Source organism: Vicia villosa, linkage group LG3 (genome assembly GCF_029867415.1).
Source record: "Vicia villosa cultivar HV-30 ecotype Madison, WI linkage group LG3, Vvil1.0, whole genome shotgun sequence".
NCBI classification, from domain to species: Eukaryota; Viridiplantae; Streptophyta; class Magnoliopsida; order Fabales; family Fabaceae; genus Vicia; species Vicia villosa.
This window is the reverse complement of record NC_081182.1, coordinates 74,342,609-74,365,561: the sequence shown is the minus strand read 5'-3', so window position 1 is coordinate 74,365,561 and position 22,953 is coordinate 74,342,609. Positions and strand designations below refer to the sequence as shown.

At 38.9% G+C, this 22,953-nt stretch overlaps 3 protein-coding genes across 4 annotated transcripts; 1 reads left to right on the top strand and 2 right to left on the bottom strand.

The window, feature by feature from the left end:
* The first annotated feature begins 3,092 nt into the window (after positions 1-3,092).
* Positions 3,093-10,450, top strand: LOC131661910 (folylpolyglutamate synthase-like). 2 transcript variants are annotated; one of them, XM_058931569.1, is made up of 4 exons: positions 3,093-3,372; positions 3,547-3,692; positions 3,799-3,864; positions 4,040-10,450. In XM_058931569.1, the coding sequence occupies exons 1-4, from the start codon at positions 3,363-3,365 to the stop codon at positions 4,250-4,252; spliced, it is 435 nt and encodes a 144-aa protein (XP_058787552.1). In that variant the 5' UTR covers positions 3,093-3,362; the 3' UTR covers positions 4,253-10,450. The 2 variants fall into 2 exon arrangements, with proteins under 2 accessions (XP_058787552.1, XP_058787553.1); XM_058931570.1 differs by having other exon boundaries at positions 3,096-3,372; positions 8,524-10,422.
* Positions 10,451-13,152: 2,702 nt separating this feature from the next.
* LOC131658341 (uncharacterized) lies at positions 13,153-16,055 on the bottom strand. Its single transcript, XM_058927647.1, has 4 exons — positions 15,455-16,055; positions 14,529-15,370; positions 13,443-14,372; positions 13,153-13,206 (listed from the first exon to the last, which is right to left on the bottom strand). The coding sequence occupies exons 1-4, from the start codon at positions 16,053-16,055 to the stop codon at positions 13,153-13,155; spliced, it is 2,427 nt and encodes an 808-aa protein (XP_058783630.1).
* A 1,155-nt stretch (positions 16,056-17,210) lies between these two features.
* Positions 17,211-20,558, bottom strand: LOC131658340 (uncharacterized). The gene has a single exon (XM_058927646.1). The coding sequence runs from the start codon at positions 20,556-20,558 to the stop codon at positions 17,211-17,213; it is 3,348 nt and encodes a 1,115-aa protein (XP_058783629.1).
* Positions 20,559-22,953: the final 2,395 nt, after the last annotated feature.

Here is a 22,953-nt window from a genome sequence, read left to right as displayed (position 1 = left end):
ATGGTTTAGTAAGCTTCCCCTAATCAGAATATGTAAAAGACATGAGACATCATTAATTGTGATGGACATCTCACTATGATGGATGTGGAAATATAATATCTCTTTGTGTCATCTTTTTACAAAATCCGCTAACATAAAATGGTTAATGGTCTTATACCCAGTAGCATATAAACTTGTCAGCCCAGAGTTATGAACTATATCTTGAACCATGCGTCTTCATTATGTTCCAAGTGCAAAATTTTCCTAGCATGGTTTATAGATTTTTCGTTTCACGCTCCTGTAAAAATAAATCTATCAACATCAGTCGTAACTCAATTAGTATGAAACAGATATAACATAAAAGTAAATATATATATATATATACTTCTCCTACCCACACATGCCCAACAACGTGTTCTGCATAGAGATAAAGTAAGGAGGTGCAATAGGGGCCTCCTGGATAACTATCTGGAAAAGCAGGTTCTTTCTGATGAGGTTCCTCCTGACAAGCTTTATAAGTTGGAAGGTCGGAAGGAGACATGTGCTCCCGAGAGGTCGTACTTTGACCTTGTGAAGTCTGAGACATGCGACTATGTGAAGTCGACACTTCTGCGACAAAGAAACTAGGGCCAAATCATGACCTCGAGCACACTACCTTCTCCATATGAACAAACACATATTGGGATACACGACTATGCCTCAATTTTTCCTGGTTCTCACTCATTGTTCCTATTATACATACTAGAAATCATATCATAATCAAGGCAAGTAAAATTCGGAGATGCATCTCTGTAAAAATGTGTGATTGCCAAAAATTTAGAAAATCCCCAATGATTCCTTAAACACTAACAAATTTGAATGCATGTCTATACAACTACCTATTTTGAATAAAAATGCAACCTAATACATTTTAAATAACCTATTTTACCTAATACATGCATCTCAACTCAAATATAGAAAGGAAATGATAAGCTTACTGATTGAGAGTTGTTGTGCAAAAGCTTGAATAAAGTGAATGGAATGTCTTGGAATTGATTGCAATGAGGTAGAAGTAGTGTTGAAGCTTGAAAATGTTGCACTTGAATCTTTGTCACGAGCTCTTTGAAGGGTTTGTGAAAGTGTAGCAAATGAAAAAGGAAGAGGGAAGGGTCTAACGCAAGTTATTTTATTTAAAAATCGTCTGGGGATGCATCTCCATAAAACTCACTGACCTTCAAACACTGAGTTTTGAAATAAAGGTAATTACTGAAATGCATCTCTGGACACATTTTGAGCAAAATGGGTGGCTCACTCACGAAGGCCTTGGAGTGTGTAATTGTTAGCCTGGAAAGTCCAACTAAAAGAAAGTCAAAGCAAGTTACATTGAGGAAATGTTGAGTGTTAGAAATCATCTATTCATAAGCTTCCATAGGAGTAGCCACGTCGGCGAAAGGAGCTTCGACTAGCATCGTGAGAAAAGGTTGGGAAAAATCTCAAGAACAGATCCATAAGATTAGGATCACTCTCTCTTCAAAACATGTCCAAAATCTCGAAAAGGGTTTGACATATTGGTTGGTTACGACAGAGTCACCAGTTGTCTAAGACTTAGCATATTTTCTAAGTCTAAGGATCAGTCAAAAGAATAAATTCTTCGAGTGTTGAATTATATATTCTTGAGAGGGAGTTAGTTGTATTGGATCAATTATGAACGTGGGATAATGGACTTTTCAGCAGTTACAAAGTCCGACAACATGGAAGCACGTCAGAAGATTAAACTGCATGTTTTTGATACGTGTCTTTCTTCTAGGAGTAAAACGGTTAGAGCCAGTTATCTTTGAACTAGTATAAATAGCACAGTCATGCATTGTAATTAAGGTTGCAAAATTTACACACTTTCTATAAAATTGGAGTACCCGAGTCAAAGAGCAAAATAGTTTTTGACGAATATGTATGAGTCTATGTTTCCTTAATTGAAACACTTTGTTCAATGTCATTTATTGCATTGTTAGTTAATTACTTTCATCCAAATCTTCTTGTTGTTAAAGTTTGTGTTTACTTTGTCTTTATACAAACCTTTACATTCAGTTTACACTTTTTTCTTGTATACGTGTTTTGCACAAATTTCTCCCGAGATTTTTTTTAGTTAATCTCACAAGCAAAGTAAACTCGTGATTATTCACTAAAAATACTTGCAAAAAGTAATATGAAAGCGTACATAGATGTGTCTCCGAAATCTAAAGGTATTTGTGACTTTTCATTCTTGTGAACTAGCACCCTATGTGATGGATAACGTAATGCCATAAGTTTACTCACCTTTTTTAAAGTGAAAATGAATTATATTAACTGGTCTTTTTTATAAACATCTTAGGTGTGAATGAATGAAGTTTGGATTTTCTTCGATCCAATTCTACATTCATGTAATTTGACCTTAGTAACTACCATGCGTGTCATCCTATTATTCTTTATGCTAGTTTGTGAAATCATATCTCACCTCAAACCCTTCACCTTCTTTTATATGTTATTGCACATTAAACCATTATTATTAGGAGATATTGCATTGTCAGTGTAAAAAATTTTACACTGTCAATTCATCACCATCTTTTGTTTGCATTTTGTTATAGGCGGTTAAAATAAAAGTCAAACTATCAATCGTTAGCTGGTCTAGTAGTAATTGAGACCGAACTTGATATAAAATACCACAGTTCGATCTTCACAATTGCAATCGAGAGAGTGATGCAATAACTGACCCCGAACTAAATTAAAATTGAAGAGAAAAACAAAAAAAAATAATTAAATTCTTATTCGGGATGTTAGGTGAGTGAAATGGGTGTGAGGCAAAATTCTCTAATATTAAATTCATTTAATTTTTTTTTATGTTTTTACTAACAATCATGTATGATAGTAAATATTCAAATTCATTTAAACACTATCAAAAATAAAATAGAAAAAAATATACACCAACAATATAAAATAATTTTACAGTATCAATTAATTATGATTCATGATCATGTTAATTGTCAATTACACTGTTATTTTTAAAAAAATTATGTGATACGACTGATTGATCAATCATAATTAGATGTGCAGTACCTTTAACGTATATTCGAAATTATAAATATCTGATTTTTACCCTCAGTGACTGGACAAGCCAATAACCAGGGAATCAATTGGTGAGAGTGCCTTTCGTGGGAATGCTACTATTATCTATTACTACTACACTCCGAAATTGCGCGCACGTTGTTGGTGTTGTTGTCGTTCTAATGCTCTGATTCATTTCCTAATCACTGTAAATTCACTCTTTCTATCTTGCAATCCAATTCTCTTATTCTTTTCTTTCTTCTCCACACTTCACAAAACCAAACTCACCTTATCGTTCTTTATTCAGATTTCAATCCTAAACAATCATGTCCCAAGGTATTTATTTACTTTCATCTATACGTTGAATTTCAAATCTGGATTGCTCTAACATCTAACTGTTTCGTCTGTTTTTTCTCTTTAAGCTTTGTGCGTTATGCTGCAACTAAAGTTTACATAATTTATATGTGGATTCGTTTCTTGAGGCCTATTTCTTTTGAATTTGATTTACAGGAGGAGATAACGGGTCTTCAAAATCTTTGCCATTGACGCCATATGAAGAAGCATTGGAAGCCTTGTCGTCTTTGATTACTAAACGCACTCGGGTTGGTGATGTCAATATGGAGGAGCGATTCACCGTGCTATTTCAATATTTAAAGGCACGTAAAGTGTTTGTGAATTTGCTTTGAATATATTTGGTCAGTTTGTTGGAAAAATGTTTACTTGTTTGGTGATGTTAATAATGGTGTATGTTTGATTCGTTAGATGCTTGAGTTGGAGGAGGCAATTTCAAATATGAAGATTATTCATGTTGCTGGTACTAAAGGGAAGGTACTTTCATTAATTTAACTTTCATCGATAATTACTTCGAAAGTGAAACCATGTTGAAAGTTCGTGAATGGATTAGTTACATTTGCCAAGACTTTATAAATATAACTACTGCTTTTGAAAATTAACATCATGTATTTATGTTATGAATTTATGTTCCATGCTGATCATTGAGAAGACAATAGAGAAGATGGTGGAAAATAAACTTAGGTGGTTTGGGCATGTAAAGAGAAGACATGTAGATTATGTGATAAGAAGAGTAGATCGGATAGAGATAAATCAATCAACTAGAAGAATAGGAAGATCTAGAAAGGCTATAAGAGAAGTTATTAAAAAAGATCTCGAGATTAACGATTTGGATAGAAGCATGGTCCTAGATAGAACATTATGACAAAAGTTGATTCATGTAGCCGACCCTATCAGCGGCACATTTGGATACCCCAATTGTCTTAAAGCTAAAGTAGGATTATAGCTTATACAACCTTTGGACCCAATCAGCGGCACATTTGGAAAACTCCCACATTTGAAAATGATTTCTTCAATATTTAATTTCCAGGAATACCAAATGATGGACTTTTCGGTTTGTGACACCAAAGTCTTAGCCCATTCGTCGCTACCCAAATCCCCAATGTAAGTGTTTGGTTTAAACATATGTGAAGTCATCCATTTGTAGAGCAACGGGAAACAGAAATTCAAAGGACCACACTTTTGTTGGTGACGCAGATAAAGGGAAAAGAGGACATCAGCCAATAATGCAGGAACCGGATTTGCTTCTTCTTTGAATACAGCCCAAAAGACGCTTACGGCGGTGGAATCAATGAAGTTCTCATATGTCGGAAATAATACTAACCCATATACAAGGAGGGCTAGGACATCTCGAAGAGCCACCCAATCACGGGCTTTCTCTAATCGGCTCGCCTCTTTTTCCAAATAAGTCCTCCAAAATCCTGAGAAAACCCCCTTGACCTTCCAATTTGCACTCATATCAGAAAATTCAATGTGAAGAGCGGAAGCAAGGTTTTCAAGTTTAGGAACAAATCCCAGGCTAGTGTAGGGCATTTTTCCTTTCAAAGGCATTCCAAAAATCTTCTCAAATTCTTCTAGAGTCGGAGTCAACTGAAAGTCTTGGAACAAGAAACAACGAAGTTCGGGATCATAAAACTGTGCTAATGCGGTGATCGCCTCTGGATAAACTGTGACATCCATAAGATCTAGAACCTTCCCATATTTCTCTTCTAAAGATGTTCGGAAACGATTGGATAGTTTGCTTGCAATTTCTTGTAAGTTTTCCACATTTGGTAACTTGACTCTGAATTGTAGAGTTTTCCTTTTGTTTGAACTCATTCTTTCTTTCTTTTGCTATGCAAATAACTTCAAGTAAATAAAGATCCCTGAAAGCAAAATTGATGTTTGTAAAAGATATGATGATATGATGCAAATGTCATGTATGAACAAAGGTATAGGATGGTAACATAACAACTTAATCGGGTAGGTCTCCTACAATAAGATAGTTCTATATTTTGTCTACCCATAAAACCCACTCACAAGGTTGGTTCTAGCAGTTTTTGGATAGAATGGTTCCTAGAGGCATCCAAGCATAATCAGAATATCGCCATGCGACAGGCGAGCCATCTTATGACAAATTCATGAATATGCATCCTCTAGGTGAGGTTATTGTACCAATCATACAAGGAGTGCACCTTGGGGACCGATACATAACCTCTATAGATGAAACGGGTTCTAAAGGTCCTTGGAGTTAGCGACAAAATCAGATTTCGGTCATGCGATGGGCGAACCATCTTATGACAAATCTCATGACTAAGTCTCCTCCAAGTGGGGTTTTCGTATTAGCCATTCAAGGTGTTCACCCTGGGGACTAGCACTACACAACCACCTCCTAACTTATGTTTTTTTCTCTTGTTTTTCAAAAGCTCGGGTTAAGAGCTTCACTCAAGCATCGTTCCCATTCCCACAGATGAATATATACAGCAACATAAATACAAACAATAAAGCAAGAGTAAAGAAACATAATATAAGAGTAAACATAAATAACACAAGAGCAAAAGAATAAGCATAAAGAACATATGAATAAACAAACAAAGACAAACACTTGAACATAAAACAAACTAAACTAGGGTTGACTCTCTTAAGATTTCTAGCCTTCCCCAGCAGAGTCGCCAATCCTGTAGCGCTAAAAATTACTCGAGGTGTCTACACACTCGAAAAAGAACAGAGTCGCCACCGATCTTTATTTATTCCAAAGTGGAAAGGGAAAATATCGAATAAAACCCCTAAATAAAACAAATGAATAAGACGGTCATCGTAACCAAATTAGGGTTCGGGAGTCGGTTAAGCAAGGGGAAGGTATTAGCACCCCTTACCTCCATCGTACTCGATGGGACCCATTTAGTTAGTTTTATGAATAAGTGTTTGCGTAATGTTTGCGTTCTTTAGTTCTTATGCTTATTAATCGAGAAAAGAAAAAAAAAAAGAAATGTTTTTTAGGGTTTTTATTATTATGAAGAAAAAAAGAAAAGATTTTTTATTATTGTGCTCGCCAAGACGCTTGTATCTTGTGCCTACGTATTCCCTAGTGCAATGGGAAAGTCAGAGCAATCGTAGTTCGGATAAAAAACTACGATTTTGTTGGTTAATTTTATGAAGGATGTTTAGTGTTTGGTTCAAAGGATCAAAGGTATTCAAGAGGTGTGCACTTCTTGTCACTCGATCACTTCGATTTAATTAAGAAAGAATTTTAATATTTTGATTCAAAGGATCAAAGGTATTCAAGAGGTGTGCACCCCTTGTCACTCGATCGCTTCGATTTAATTAAGAAAGAATTTTAATATTTTGATTCAAAGGATCAAAGGTATTCAAGAGGTGTGCACCCCTTGTCACTCAATCGCTTTGATTTAATTAAGAAAGAATTTTAATATTTAATTCAAAGGATCAAAGGTATTCAAGAGGTGTGCACCCCTTGTCACTCAATCGCTTTGATTTAATTAAGGTTTAAAACTTAATTAACGCGTTTTAGTCCAAAAGATCAGGGTATTTAAGAGGTGTTCACCCCTTATCACTCGATCTTTCGGTATGATTAAGAAAGGAGATTTTTGTGATAAGATTTAAAATGGACTCGACATTGGATCGAGTCAAATTTTATTTAAACGAAAACTTATTCTTTTGGTTTTTTAAATAATAAAGATGGGATCTAAACATAAAAACATATTTTTTTGTATTTTCAGTTAACATTGGAAATTAGAACAAACATTATAATAAAATCTAAGATTAAAAATAAGAAGGATTAAATAAAAAGTAAAATAAAACAGAGGGGGTGTATTTAAAAAAAAATTGGTGGTGGTGATGTAATTAAAAAAACGCATGGGCTTTAATGGTTTGAGCCCAAAAGCTGGAAGCTGGCCCTAAGACCAAGAGCTATTGGGTCGGGTCTGACCCGAAACCCTTAACCAAAATCGGGTTTTGCCAAAGAGAAACCCTAAATCTCAAGAAGCTCCTCTTTTCTCTCTCGTTTACTCACTCTCATCTTCCACCTATGCTATTCTTACGGTGAACAAACGACAACAGTGACAAAATCGATGGCTTCTTCATCTTTCTCGCTGCGATTACGAACCACAACATAAAAAAAAATCTCTCATATGCATCTCTCGCACTCGCATAAACAACACTCTTAGCCTCTCGATCTCACTCGTTCTCCCCGCTCGATGGCCATCTCACGCGAACAACAACAACAAAAGAAGAAAACTCTCACATCTCTCTTGGTACCGCCATTGAAGGAGCCTTCGAAGCTCTGGTATCTCTCTCGGTTCGTTCTCTCACCTCTCAGTCTCGCTCTCGATTAATGAAAACAACAACATAACGATAGCTCTCATTCGTCGCTCTCTCTCTCCATCGCTTTTGTTTCAACTCTCTCACGGAGTCAAGGATACAACATCAATCGAAACAGATAGACCCAAATCCCATATTAACCCTAAAACCCCAATGATCAGATTTCAGAGATAATTACATCAAAAGTAAATGGGAATCGAAATCGCAAATCGAAGATAAAAAAGAGAAAGATTAACCCAGGTATGTTTGATCTCCTTGCTTCCACTTTTGTTTCTTCTGAGTCTCGTGTGTGTGACTTCTTCTGTAATGTTATATTGTTGGTTCTGTTGGTGAATGATGAGTCTGTGAAGTTGTGTTGAGTGTGATTTCTGTGGTCTGTGAATGAGGTTGTGGTATCATGTTGAGTAATGGTTGTTAGAAGTTTGTAGGTGTTGAGAATGTATTGTTTTTGTGAAGTTGGCCGGATGAAGGTTAGGGGATGTATGAAGAAGGGAGAGTCTGAATGGTTGAAGGGATTAAGGAGATTTTGGCAGAGGTTCTGTATGGAATTTGTTGGTGGTTATGCTCAAATATCTCAGAATTTCAATGTGAAAACTGAGTATTTCTTGGTATATTCTTGAGCTTTAAGTGATAGGTTAGGGTTTTCTTGAAGTGAAAGTGGGGGGCTGCCGATTTCTAGGGTTTTTTCCCGCCTCCCCTTCTTGTTGCTTTTGCTCTGATTTATATAGCCTCTGAGAGGTGGAATTGGAGGGAGAATAGAACAAAGATTTTGAAATAAAAATCAGTTTTGGTGTCCTGACCTATGCTTTCTGTTTGCAGATTATTGTCTTGCCATTTATGTGCAAGGTTTAGGGCAGGTTGGACAGCATCCTTGGACTGTTTTTTGTGGCACTCGAGACAGCAGCAAGTTTGGATGAGGACAAAGCATTAGCTAGGCAACAGGCTTGTGGGTAGCTGAGATGCTTTTGGGCAGTTCTTTTGTAACAAGCATTTGGATTACTTTTTGAATCAAGTTGTGGATAGATTAGGGATATTTGAAGTGGATGTAATTAAATTGTGAATGGATGTAATTTTGTATGGAATTTGACTTTTGAATCTTGAAATAATGAACTCAAATTTGAAACTTAGAACTTGCATTTTGATGTATGTTTTGAATACCCTTGAATACATGAACACCTTTTCGACTCAAAATAATTCATACAAATGCTTTCCTCAACTTGCACCTTTGAATTAAGTCTTGAGAATTTCAAACCTCGCATTACATTTCTTGAATTTACCACAAAATATGCCTCGCTTCGAGGTAATTCGTATGATTTTGATCTTGAAAATATTTTTAAGATGTTTTCATCTTAATAAAAGTGAACATCTAAGTTTTGGACTTGCAAATGATGAATAAAGTCGAACTCTTTGTGATTCTTAAATGAAATTTGAAATCTCGATGAAGGTCATGAACTTTATCCAAGTAACTTGTATTCTAAAACATTCATGTAAATGAATCTTCCTATTTTAACTTGAATCACACTCTTTAAATCTTCAATTCAAATCCAAAATGACTTGCAAACAAACGAGTAATTGAATAGACAACAAGATCTCGTCAAAGAAATCATAATCTTATCCTTTTTGTGCAATTTCATGATTAAAGAACCCTAAACTTTAATTGAATTGCAAAATTCAGTAGACAAACAAATCTCAAATCCATAGCTCAAGTAACAAGAAACACTTTGATTAAATGAAACTTCAAAATAAAACTCAACCAACTAACAAGTATCATCACAAGATGAAAGTCTTGATTCAATCCTTTAAACTCCTTAAAATTATCTCAAGACAAACAAACGGGAGAAACCCTAATTGACGAACTTGCAATGAAGAGAGGGTGTGGTCCTTGTAGCTTGATGAAGAAATCTCTAATAACCATAATTCAAAACCCTAATTCATGTGGACCACTACTCAAGAGAAGAACCAAATGAATCTGCTTTATTTGGAGAAAAAGTCTCAAAACCACCGTGAAACCCTAAATTGCATAAATGTTGTCCATTTGAAATCATGCCTTAGTGAATGAATGACATGCAAATGATCTAATGGACCGAAATGTATGGTCAAAAATTGGGGTATGACAGATGCCCCTATTTAAGTGTCTTCAATCTAGAGGCATGAAGATTGAAATCTTCGTCTCGATGTGATTGAAGGGACTTAAATACAAAAATACACAATTTTTGGCTTTAAGAACTGCATATATGCATATGATATGATATGTATAAATGCATATGAGGAAAATTAATGGTACAAGGTGTCACAAGAGACAAAATGCCACTAAAGAAACAAAGTAAAAGACAAATGAACTCCACAAGGGAATATCGACAAAGCGACCCAACTAGGGAAGGGATTACAAAAAAAGGGATATCCAAGTCCGCTAGGAAATGGAATCCAACTCCACTAGAGAAGAGATTACAAATCTACAGGGGAAAATACCCCCACTTGTAGAGAAACAAAGGATGCACAGACTTTTACTGAAGGTGAACTACCGACTTTTACTGAAGGTAGAGAAACAAGAGATACACCAACGTTTACTGAAGGTGAACTACCGACTTTTACTGAAGGTAGAGAAATGAAAGATACACCAACGTTTACTGAAGGTGAACTACCGACTTTTACTGAAGGTAGAGAAACAAAAGGATCACCGACGTTTACTGAAGGTGAACTACCAACTTTTACTGAAGGTAGAGAAACAAAAGAATCACCGACGTTTACTGAAGGTGAACTACCGACTTTTACTGAAGGTAGAGAAATGAAAGATACACCAACGTTTACTGAAGGTGAACTACCGACTTTTACTGAAGGTAGAGAAACAAAAGGATCACCGACGTTTACTGAAGGTGAACTACCAACTTTTACTGAAGGTAGAGAAACAAAAGAATCACCGACGTTTACTGAAGGTGAACTACCGACTTTTACTGAAGGTAGAGAAACAAGAGAATCACCGACGTTTACTGAAGGTGAACTACCGACTTTTACTGAAGGTAGAGAAATGAAAGATACACCGACGTTTACTGAAGGTGAACTACCAACTTTTACTGAAGGTAGAGAAACAAAAGATACACCGACGTTTACTGAAGGTGAACTACCGACTTTTACTGAAGGTAGAGAAATGAAAGAATCACCGACGTTTACTGAAGGTGAACTACCGACTTTTACTGAAGGTAGAGAAATAAAAGAATCACCGACGTTTACTGAAGGTGAACTACCAACGTTTACTGAAGGTATAGAAATGAAAGATACACCGACGTTTACTGAAGGTGAACTACCAACTTTTACTGAAGGTAGAGAAATGAAAGATACACCGACGTTTACTGAAGGTAGAGGGACAAAAGATACACCAACGTTTACTGAAGGTGAATTACCGACTTTTACTGAAGGTAGAGGGACAAAAGATACACCAACGTTTACTGAAGGTGAACTACCGACTTTTACTGAAGGTAGAGGAACAAAAGATACACCGACGTTTACTGAAGGTGAACTACCGACTTTTACTGAAGGTAGAGAAATGAAAGATCCACCAACGTTTACTGAAGGTGAACTACCGACTTTTACTGAAGGTAGAGAAACAAAAGATACACCAACGTTTACTGAAGGTGAACTACCGACTTTTACTGAAGGTAGAGGAACAAAAGATACACCGACGTTTACTGAAGGTGAACTACCGACTTTTACTGAAGGTAGAGAAATGAAAGATCCACCAACGTTTACTGAAGGTGAACTACCGACTTTTACTGAAGGTAGAGAAACAAAAGATACACCAACGTTTACTGAAGGTGAACTACCGACTTTTACTGAAGGTAGAGAAATGAAAGATACACCGACGTTTACTGAAGGTGAACTACCGACTTTTACTGTAGGTAGAGAAATGAAAGATACACCGACGTTTACTGAAGGTGAACTACCGACTTTTACTGTAGGTAGAGAAATGAAAGATACACCGACGTTTACTGAAGGTGAACTACCGACTTTTACTGAAGGTAGAGAAATGAAAGATACACCAACGTTTACTGAAGGTGAACTACCGACTTTTACTGTAGGTAGAGAAATGAAAGATACACCGACGTTTACTGAAGGTGAACTACCGACTTTTACTGAAGGTAGAGAAATGAAAGATACACCAACGTTTACTGAAGGTGAACTACCGACTTTTACTGAAGGTAGAGAAACAAAAGATACACCAACGTTTACTGAAGGTGAACTACCGACTTTTACTGAAGGTAGAGAAATGAAAGATACACCGACGTTTACTGAAGGTGAACTACCGACTTTTACTGTAGGTAGAGAAATGAAAGATACACCGACGTTTACTGAAGGTGAACTACCGACTTTTATTGAAGGTGAAGGAATAATGTTATCAAAAGTGAAAAAGATACACTCTTGATCCAAGTTTCATTAATTTGAGAGGCCCGAGTGATTAGAGGCAAAAATCAATCCAGGAACAAACGGGAGAGAAATGACCAACCAAGACTCTTGCCGATGAGGAATAAGCTCATCTAAGGATTTATCCTATCCAAAATGGCAAGGAAAGCTAAAGCAAACACTCCCACGAGGGATAAACTCAGTGGGGAATTTAAAGAGGATACACACTTTTTGCTTAGGGCTGACACTCTATTGGAGAGACGGAGTATACTACTTGGTGATAAACACAACCAAAATGGATTTAGGATCATTAGGAAATGCAAATGTGCATGAAAGGTGTAAGTATGAATGTATGAATGCCATGCACATGCTGACAAAACGAACCAACGACAGAGATACTAGCACGACCCAAAATTTCATAGCACACGTCAAGTACTCGGCAAGCCTTATTGGGGATGACAAAAATCACTGATGGAGCAAGATTTTGCTATAACGTTTGAATCTCTTGGTAGGAAGGTAGCACACTTTGGGAGCAATAGGAACATAATTATAAACTCCGCCTCGAAAGAGTGGGGGTTATTCAAATTCCGTGTTCACTTGGGGAACCATAAACCACACATCCAAAGACCACCACATGCAAATATTCGTAAATCATGCAACAATGACAACCTCTCTTGAGTGACCGCTCAGCCATGTACTTGGATATTAAACCATTCTTGAAGTGATTTGTTGACATCCCCTTTTGTGTTCACAAACCCGAGGAAAGACCTCTTCATTATTATTTTGAAAAAAAACAAGTTTATTATTAAAACATAAGTTTCAAATACATATCATCAAAAATAAACGAAATTTTGCATGAAATGGAAATAAATGGGAATAACAAACAATTGGGCAAAGGCTCAAATTTTATTTAATAGAATGGTAATCCGCAAAAGGCATGACTCCATAGATCGTTACAAAGCTTGGAAAATGGTATAAATTGGAAAAGACTACATTGAAATACGATGATCACTATTTTCCCTAACAACTTTGAATTCCATCCGTGCTCTCACTTTAGTCGAAATCGTATTTGATGAGGAGTCCTTGGTCGCTTCCAAGTGATCGAATCTGGTTAAATGCAGTTACTTGCCATAATCCTTAACTTTTGCGTAGACCGCCCTTTTAGGTTTTCAATCTACCAGGATGACTATTTTCTATTTTATGTCTCTAATTTTTGCCTGGACCGCCCTTTCGGGTTTTCAGTCCACCGAGACGCTCATTTTTGCCTAAGTCGCCCTTTCAGGTTTTCAACTTAGCGAGCTGTTCTTTTATTATTTTTTTTTTTAGGCGAAGTATTTCTTGACTGCATCAGCATTCATAGGTCGCGGGAGCTCCTCACCATCCATGGTTGCTAGGATCATGGCGCCTCCAGAGAAAGTCTTCTTAACAACATATGGACCTTCATAATTTGGTGCCCACTTGCCCCTAGGGTCAGGTTGAAAGGGCAAGACCTTCTTGAGTACCAGATCGCCTTCTCTAAACTCTCGAGGTTTGACCTTCTTGTCAAATGCCTTTTTTAGTCTCTTCTGATATAACTGGCCATGACATAGGGCTGTCAATCTCTTTTCCTCAATTAGATTCAGCTGATCAAACCTGTTTTGACACCATTCAGCCTCAGTCAACTTGGCTTCCATCAAGACTCTCATTGACGGGATCTCTACTTCTACTGGGAGTACTGCTTCCATCCCATAGACCAAAGAGAAAGGAGTTGCCCCTGTTGAAGTTCGGACAGACGTACGGTATCCATGTAAGGCAAAAGGAAGCATCTCATGCCAATCCTTATATGTAACCACCATTTTTTGCAAGATCTTCTTAATATTTTTGTTAGCAGCTTCAACAGCACCATTCATCTTAGGTCTGTATGGAGAAGAGTTGTGATGCTCGATCTTGAAGCTTTCACAGAGTTCCCTCATCATATTGTTGTTCAAGTTAGAGCCATTATCAGTGATAATCTTATTCGGAACACCATATCTGCAGATGATTTGGTTTTTGATGAACTTGACAACTACTTGTTTGGTCACATTGGCGTACGAAGCCGCTTCAACCCACTTGGTGAAGTAATCAATGGCGACCAATATAAAACGATGACCATTCGAAGCTTTGGGTTGAATCATGCCAATCATATCAATTCCCCACATAGAGAATGGCCATGGGGAAGAAATGACGTTGAGCAGAGTTGGGGGCACGTGTATCTTATCGGCATAAATTTGACATTTGTGGCACCTCTTCACAAACTGAAAACAATCAGACTCCATTGTCAACCAATAATAGCCTGCCCGAAGCATCTTCTTAGCCATGGAATGACCATTGGCATGAGTACCAAAAGAACCTTCGTGAACTTCTTTCATTAACATGTTTGCCTCGTGTCTATCCACGCATCTGAGCAAGACCATGTCATAGTTCCTTTTGTACAAAACATCCCCATTGAGGAAAAAATTGAATGCTAATCTCCTTAAAGTCTTCTTGTCTTTACTTGATGCCTCAGGTGGGTATTCATGATTTTTGAGGAAACACTTTATATCATGATACCATGGTTTGTTATCTATCTCAGTTTCCATTGTGAAGACATGGGCAGGCCTATCGAGGCGTCTAATCGTGATGCGAGGCACTTCATTATGGGCATTCACTTTGTACATGGAAGACAAGGTGGCCAGAGCATCTGCCATCTGGTTTTCGTCCCTAGGTATATGATGAAAAGTGACTTTATTGAAGAACGGTAGCAAACGTCTAGCATAGTCTCTGTATGGGATCAACCCCGGATGACGAGTTTCCCACTCACCTTTAATCTGATTGATTACCAATGACGAATCTCCATACACGTCGAGAATTTTAATTCTCAAATCAATAGCTTCTTCAAGACCCATGATACAAGCCTCGTACTCTGCTATATTGTTCGTGCACTCAAAACAAATTCTAGCGGTAAATGGAACATGAGAACCATGGGGAGTAATGATGACTGCCCCAACTCCATGGCCAAAAGAATTAGAAGCTCCATCAAATACCAAACCCCACCGAGATCCAGGTTCAGGTCCCTCCTCAGGGCCTGGCTCTTCACAATCTTTCATCCTCAGATACATGACATCTTCATCGGGGAAATCAAATTTAACTGTTTGATAATCTTCAATAGGCTGGTGAGCCAAGTGGTCCGCTAAGATGCTTCCCTTGATAGCTTTCTGTGCACGGTACTCTATGTCATATTCAGACAGTAACATCTGCCAGCGGGCAATCCTTCCTGTTAAAGCGGGCTTTTCAAAGATATACTTGATCGGATCCATTTTGGATATTAACCAAGTGGTATGATTCAACATATATTGACGGAGACGTTTTGCTGCCCAAGCCAAAGCGCAACAGGTCTTCTCAAGTAACGTATAGCGGGATTCACAATCAGTAAACTTCTTGCTCAAATAATAGATGGCGTGTTCTTTCCTTCCAGTATCATCTTGTTGTCCAAGGACACAACCCATAGACTCTTCCAAAACAGTTAGGTACATGATTAGGGGTCTACCCTCCACTGGTGGAATCAAGATAGGAGGCTCAAGTAAATACTCTTTGATACTGTCAAAAGCTTTCTGGCAATCATCATTCCATACAATGCTCTGATCTTTCCGAAGCAACTTGAAGATTGGCCCACATGTGGCAGTCATGTGAGATATAAACCTGGAGATGTAGTTCAAACGCCCAAGGAAACCTCTGACTTGTTTCTCAGTTCTCGGTGCGGGCATGTCACGGATAGCTCTAACTTTGTCCGGATCGACCTCAATGCCCTTCTGGCTGACAATGAAACCCAACAGCTTTCCAGATCTAACACCAAAAGTGCATTTGTTTGGGTTCAAGCGGAGCTTGTATTTTCTCAAACGCTCAAACAACTTCAATAAGTATACCACGTGATCTTCTTCGGTGTTAGACTTGGCAATCATATCATCAACATAAACTTCAATCTCTTTATGCATCATATCATGGAAGAGGGTTGTCATGGCTCTTTGGTAAGTAGCACCGGCGTTCTTCAAACCGAAAGGCATCACTCTATAGCAGAACGTACCCCAAGGTGTAATAAATGCGGTCTTTTCCATGTCCTCAGGTGCCATCTTGATTTGGTTGTAACCAGAGAAACCGTCCATAAAGGAGAAAACATTGTACTTAGCCGTACTATCTACCAGTATATCAATGTGGGGCAAAGGGAAATCATCTTTAGGGCTGGCTTTGTTCAAATCTCGATAATCAACACACATTCGAACCTTGCCACCCTTCTTAGGAACAGGTACTATGTTGGCTAACCATTGAGGGTATTCTGATGTAACAAGGAAACCTGCATTAATCTGCTTTTGAACTTCCTCTTTGATTAACATTGCCATGTTCGGGTGAGTTCTTCTCAATTTCTGTTTAACTGGTGGACACTCTGGCTTCAACGGCAAACGATGTTCCACAATATCTGTGTCTAACCCTGGCATATCTTGATAAGACCAGGCGAAAACATCAGCGTACTCTCTCAACAACTCTATCAATCCTTTCTTGACGTCTTCAGCGAGCAGTGCCCCAATCTTAACTTCTTTCTTGTCTTCTTCAGAACCCAAATTAATCACTTCTATTGGTTCTTCGTGAGGTTGAATGGTCCTCTGTTCTTGTTCAAGCAAACGGGAGATCTCATCAGGAATTTCTTCAATACTTTCTTCTTCAGCTTCGAACACAGGGAAATCAAAGTTGGGAGAGGGCATAGGGTCATAATTTTCAATGGGTTTATCACGAATTAATCTGCACATATGATTTATGCTTGATTTTAGAAACTGATAAATGCGAGAATTTTATGCAGATATTGAAAGTGATTATTTTCTCTTTTTTTTTTTCTTCAGGTTTTTTAGGTTACCATTTTCCAGAAAAGCGAAAAGTAAAATAAAATATAGGAAACAAAATAACATTTTTATTGATGATATCAAAAATTTGAAACAAAGCCCGACACACATTCTCTTTTGCCTTGGGCAGAGCAAAAGGAGTTATTTATTGAAGCCCTAACATAGCATATTCTTCCGCCTTGGGCAGAGCGGAAGGGTTTTCAAAAGAAACAACAACAAAAGGCATTACTTAGAAATGTGAACCACCGACGGGACATCAACAACACTCCAATTCTGGCAAACTAGTCCACGCACCACGAAGCTTGACGAATCCTCTTCAGAATCATTTTCAATAACAGCATCTACTTCAGGAGGTGTAGGATGATCAAAACCTCCACTGTGAAATATCTCTTGCATCGGGCGGGTAACAGTGTCTTGCTTACTATATCTTGCAGATGTAGGAGAAAAACCAAGACCTTCACGAAACTTGTTATCGGGCAGACTCAAAACTTGACCCCAACCCACAGCGGAACCATCTTGAACCACTTGACGTGCATCTTTCAAAGAAGAGATAGATGTCCCATTCTTTTCAACATCCTTGCCAGCCACAGAAAGTGCTTGGAATTGAGTTCCAACGGCTTCACCAGCGTCAATGTAGGAAAATGACGAAAGATGACTGACCACTAATGCCTGCTCTCCATCCACTGTAACCAGCTTTCCATTGCTTACGAACTTCAATTTCTGATGGAGTGTGGAGGTAACTGCCCCTGCCTCGTGGATCCATGGGCGGCCCAATAGGCAGCTATACGCAGCATGGATATCCATTACCTGGAATTTGATTTGAAAGGTATGCGGGCCGATCTTCATTGGAAGGTCCACTTCTCCAATAACACTCTTTCTTGACCCATCAAAAGCCTTGACAATAACCCCACTGTACCTCATTGGAGCACCTTGATACGAAAGCCTCGATAAAGTGGATTTGGGCATAACGTTCAAAGACGAACCAGTGTCTACCAATACATTAGACAGAGCATCTGACTGGCAGTTCATTGAAATGTGCAACGCCAAGTTATGGTTTCTGCCTTCTCCAGGAAGCTCTTCATCACTGAAACTCAGGTTATTGCATGCAGTTATATTTCCCACAATCCCACCAAATTGGTCAATCGTCACGTCATGGTCGACAAAGGCTTGATCCAAAATCTTCATCAAGGCTTCCCTATGCACAGGGGAACATGCCAGCAAAGAGAGCACGGAAATCTTAGAAGGAGTTTGCAATAGTTGATCGACAACCTTGTATTCGCTCTTCTTGATCAACTTCAGAATCTCGTCATCACTTGTATCAGCGTTTGTCCCACTAGACTGCCCTTCAACAAAACTTGGTTCAACACCCACAATTGGATTTCTCACTAGCACTTGTTCACCAACAGGGATTTCGACCCTTTTCTGAGGCGATGGTGCAAACACGCGTCCACTTCTCGTCACTCTGCTCACACCAGCAATACTATCAACAGAAGGCACATTGGGTACTGGAACTTCTCTTCCCTCCTCGAGCATAGTGGCATTGTACTTGTAGGGTATTGCTTTGTCTGAAGTGTAAGGAATCGGACCAGATGGATAAATCACCAAAGGAGAAACAGGGAAATTCTGGCTATCATAAATCATCTCCATAGGCTCGGGTATGTTAAAATGAGGGGTCACAACATTGACATCATCATCCTCATTTCTGTCGTAAGTAATGGTTATGAGCCTTTGATCCAACAGCCTCTGCAAGTCTCTTCTCACAGTGAGACACCCACGTGAACTTCGGGAACAAACTATACATGCGGCGTGGTCATGTTGAAAATAAGCAAGTCTGCATAAACCAGCATGCATCCTAACCAATGATCCTCTGATATAGCGAATGTCGAAAACTTGGTATCTCCCAGGACATCCGTGCACCATATTCACAGAAGCCGCTCCATGTTGAGGCAAAGGGTTAGCTTGAACATTTGGATTGACATCTTTGAAAGTCAGCATACCACTTTTAACCAGCTTCTGCACTTCCAACTTCAATGGGTAACATCTTTCTGTGCTATGACCAGGTGCACCTTGGTGGAAAGCACAAAAGTCGTCAGCCTTGTACCACCATGGGATGTTTTCCGGGACAGGTGGGGGAGTCCTAGTCTGCACGAGATTCTTCTTTATGAGAGCGGGAAGCAACTCAGTATAAGTCATGGGTATCGGGTCAAACTCTATCTTTCTTTGCGCTTTATTCTGCTGATAATTTTGTGGCTGGCGAGTCTGTTGCTGAGGTTGTTGTTGTATATTTTGTTGAGGAAATTGGGGTTGATAGCCTGGAGTCGTTGGAGCTGTATTGGACACAACCGCGACGTGTTGTGACTGATAGTTGCTCTTTCTTCCAGTCATTCCGTATGAGACAGCACTAACTTCTTGTTCCTTCTTCTTGAAAAAACCGCCCCCAAACTTTTTGACACCACTAGAACTTCCTTCCTTGGCTAATCTTCCTTCGCGAACACCTTCCTCAAGCCGCATTCCCATATTCACCATCTCAGTAAAGTCTGTTGGGGCACTTGCAACCATCCTCTCGTAATAAAACGAGCTAAGAGTCTTCAAGAAAACTTTTGTCATTTCTTTTTCCTCCATGGGGGGAGAAATTTGGGCGGCAACTTCACGCCATCTTTGTGCATATTCTTTGAAAGATTCTCTCTCTTTCTGTGCCATGGCACGAAGTTGATCTCTATCAGGAGCCATGTCAATATTATACTTGTATTGTCGGACAAACGCTTCTACAAGGTCATCAAAAGAACTGATATGGGAACTATCCAATCCCATGTACCATCTTAAAGCAGCACCAGTTAAGCTATCTTGAAAGTAATGGATCAACAATTTGTCATCATCAGTGTGAGTAGCCATCTTTCTACAGTACATAGTCAAATGACTCTGAGGACATGAATTCCCTTTATACTTTTCAAAATCAGGCACCTTGAATTTGGCCGGAATTCGCACATTCGGCACAAGACACATATCATAAGCATTTTTTCCAAATGAATTTTTCCCTTTAAGTGCCTTGATCTCCTTTCGCATCTCTTGGAACTGATCTTGGAAATCGTCATGGACTCCATTTCCTTCACTTGGCTCGACATGGTAAATAGCTTCCTCAGTTTGTGGCACAGTATGTACCAGAGTTGGAGTCATAGTCATTACAGGGGTGAATTTAGCAGCTCCAGGGATAGGTGGGGTGAAGACCATCGTGGGAATGGCTTGAGTGGCTCCAGGAACAAAATGAGTCCCATTCATTGTAGCAGTGGTTTGAATAGCTCCACTGGTATGCTGATATCCTTCGGGTGTAAAGCCGTGAGACATGCCCCAAGGGAAACCATGGGTCGTCTGGTAAAAGGAATGACCAGTGTTTTGAGCCATGGCAATGGTAGTAGTGAGAATTTCTGAAACCACAGTGATTTGTTCTCTAGTCTGAGCTTGAGTATTCTGAGCAGCCATCAAGGTTTCTACCAAAGCAGTTAATCTTTCTACCCCTGCGCGGAGAGTAGTCACTTCATCGCGGAGTTCATGATTTTCTTGCTCAAGGTCTTCCATCTTCCTCTTGTAACTGGCTCGAGTGTTATAATGATGCGGCAGCTTGACCTTTGGGAGGACAAACGAAAGAGATAAGACTAAAGAGGTAAAAACGATGATGCAAAATGATGTGCATGTGCGATAATTGTTATGCTTATTTTTTGCTTTCAGGGAAATTTATTAATTTTAACGAATTTGCAAGCGTTTAGGAAGATAAGTCTAATCAAACAAAATAAAATTCATTCATTCAAATTTCAAAGTCAATCATAACGAGCAAGGCCGAAAAGGCAAAGTATCGAGTACAACCAAAATCTTGCCTAAAACACAAATTTGAAATGAATACATAACAGAACAATAATAAATGCTCAAGTCGGCTTTCCCCTATGTGGCCTAAGTGCCTTCATCTCAGCCTTGAACCTTGCCACCATATCTTCGCAGAGGCAAACAAAATAGTGCACAGCGCGGGGAGTATTATCTTCTTCCATGTCATCTCTGGCTAACTCTAGCCTCCAAGGAATGTCCACAATCAGTCGGTTACAAAACTCTACTAGATCACAAAACCTCTCATGACGCCTTTTACTTTCAGATTCCAACATCTCAATGGTATCTTCACGCTCGTGAATCTTCTGATCCAAATGCCCAACGTGGCTCAACATTTTATCACATTGCTCTCTCAGCTCCTCATACCTGGTCCTCCATAGATCTACTTGTCCTCTAGCATGAGACAAGTCTTCATTCTTCTGGCGCAGTACCTCTGGATCCACATTACAAGCATCCAGAGCTTCTCTCTTGCAACGACTTTCTTCTTCCAGCTTTGCCACCACATCTTTTAAGCGACTCTTAAGCTCTCGTATTCGTGTCTCAAACTTCCTTCTTTCTTCTCCCTTTTGTCGGATAGCGAGATCTCTCCAATGATAAGCATTTCCTCTTTGTATTTGAGTTTCCTTGAGTTGTTTCTGTAGGTTGGTTATGCTGCCATGCGCTCCCATTAAACCCTCTTGATACTTCTCCTTTGAATCTTCCTCCAGCCTAGCTTTCTTGTTACTTTCTTCTAAAGATTCTTTATCCTTCTCAACCCTTCTCTTAAGCCTCATATTTTCACCAATTGTTTTGTTGAGGTTGGATTGCATTTCTTCCTTTTCTATTGTTAATCTCGCAATCGTTGCTCTCAACTCTTCAGCTTCCTCATATGATATAGGAATAGGAGCGGGAGTGATAGGCTGAGAGGGAGCCTCAACTAGGAAAGGGAGCTTCATCTTCTCCACCCTTTTCTTAACCCATGTTGTATAGGATTCCCTTGCAGTGGCGTCTTTCTTGCCCAAATCATCCTTTCTGATATGAACTTTATGCCAAGCCCTAACAATCTTATGTAACAAAGATGGGTCTTCTTTTCCCACGTCCAATAAGATCATTTCTTCCAACTCTTGATCATTCGGCTTGTCCAACATCGGATACCCCAATTGTCTTAAAGCTAAAGTAGGATTATAGCTTATACAACCTTTGGACCCAATCAGCGGCACATTTGGAAAACTCCCACATTTGAAAATGATTTCTTCAATATTTAATTTCCAGGAATACCAAATGATGGACTTTTCGGTTTGTGACACCAAAGTCTTAGCCCATTCGTCGCTACCCAAATCCCCAATGTAAGTGTTTGGTTTAAACATATGTGAAGTCATCCATTTGTAGAGCAACGGGAAACAGAAATTCAAAGGACCACACTTTTGTTGGTGACGCAGATAAAGGGAAAAGAGGACATCAGCCAATAATGCAGGAACCGGATTTGCTTCTTCTTTGAATACAGCCCAAAAGACGCTTACGGCGGTGGAATCAATGAAGTTCTCATATGTCGGAAATAATACTAACCCATATACAAGGAGGGCTAGGACATCTCGAAGAGCCACCCAATCACGGGCTTTCTCTAATCGGCTCGCCTCTTTTTCCAAATAAGTCCTCCAAAATCCTGAGAAAACCCCCTTGACCTTCCAATTTGCACTCATATCAGAAAATTCAATGTGAAGAGCGGAAGCAAGGTTTTCAAGTTTAGGAACAAATCCCAGGCTAGTGTAGGGCATTTTTCCTTTCAAAGGCATTCCAAAAATCTTCTCAAATTCTTCTAGAGTCGGAGTCAACTGAAAGTCTTGGAACAAGAAACAACGAAGTTCGGGATCATAAAACTGTGCTAATGCGGTGATCGCCTCTGGATAAACTGTGACATCCATAAGATCTAGAACCTTCCCATATTTCTCTTCTAAAGATGTTCGGAAACGATTGGATAGTTTGCTTGCAATTTCTTGTAAGTTTTCCACATTTGGTAACTTGACTCTGAATTGTAGAGTTTTCCTTTTGTTTGAACTCATTCTTTCTTTCTTTTGCTATGCAAATAACTTCAAGTAAATAAAGATCCCTGAAAGCA

Bases quoted from the DNA above. Each gene is read 5' to 3' on its own strand.
- LOC131661910 (XM_058931569.1), top strand. The intron at 3,693-3,798 runs GCACGTAAAGTG...TTGATTCGTTAG, and splicing joins TGCTATTTCAATATTTAAAG to ATGCTTGAGTTGGAGGAGGC. The intron at 3,865-4,039 runs GTACTTTCATTA...ATCATTGAGAAG, and splicing joins TTGCTGGTACTAAAGGGAAG to ACAATAGAGAAGATGGTGGA.
- LOC131658341 (XM_058927647.1), bottom strand. From the start codon at position 16,055: ATGATTGCCAAGTCTAACACCGAAGAAGATCACGTGGTATACTTATTG. The intron at 15,371-15,454 runs GTCAATATATGT...CCGCTTTAACAG, and splicing joins TTGGGCAGCAAAACGTCTCC to GAAGGATTGCCCGCTGGCAG. The intron at 14,373-14,528 runs GTCTTGCTCAGA...GATTGTTTTCAG, and splicing joins ACAAAAGGAACTATGACATG to TTTGTGAAGAGGTGCCACAA.
- LOC131658340 (XM_058927646.1), bottom strand. From the start codon at position 20,558: ATGGAAGACCTTGAGCAAGAAAATCATGAACTCCGCGATGAAGTGACT.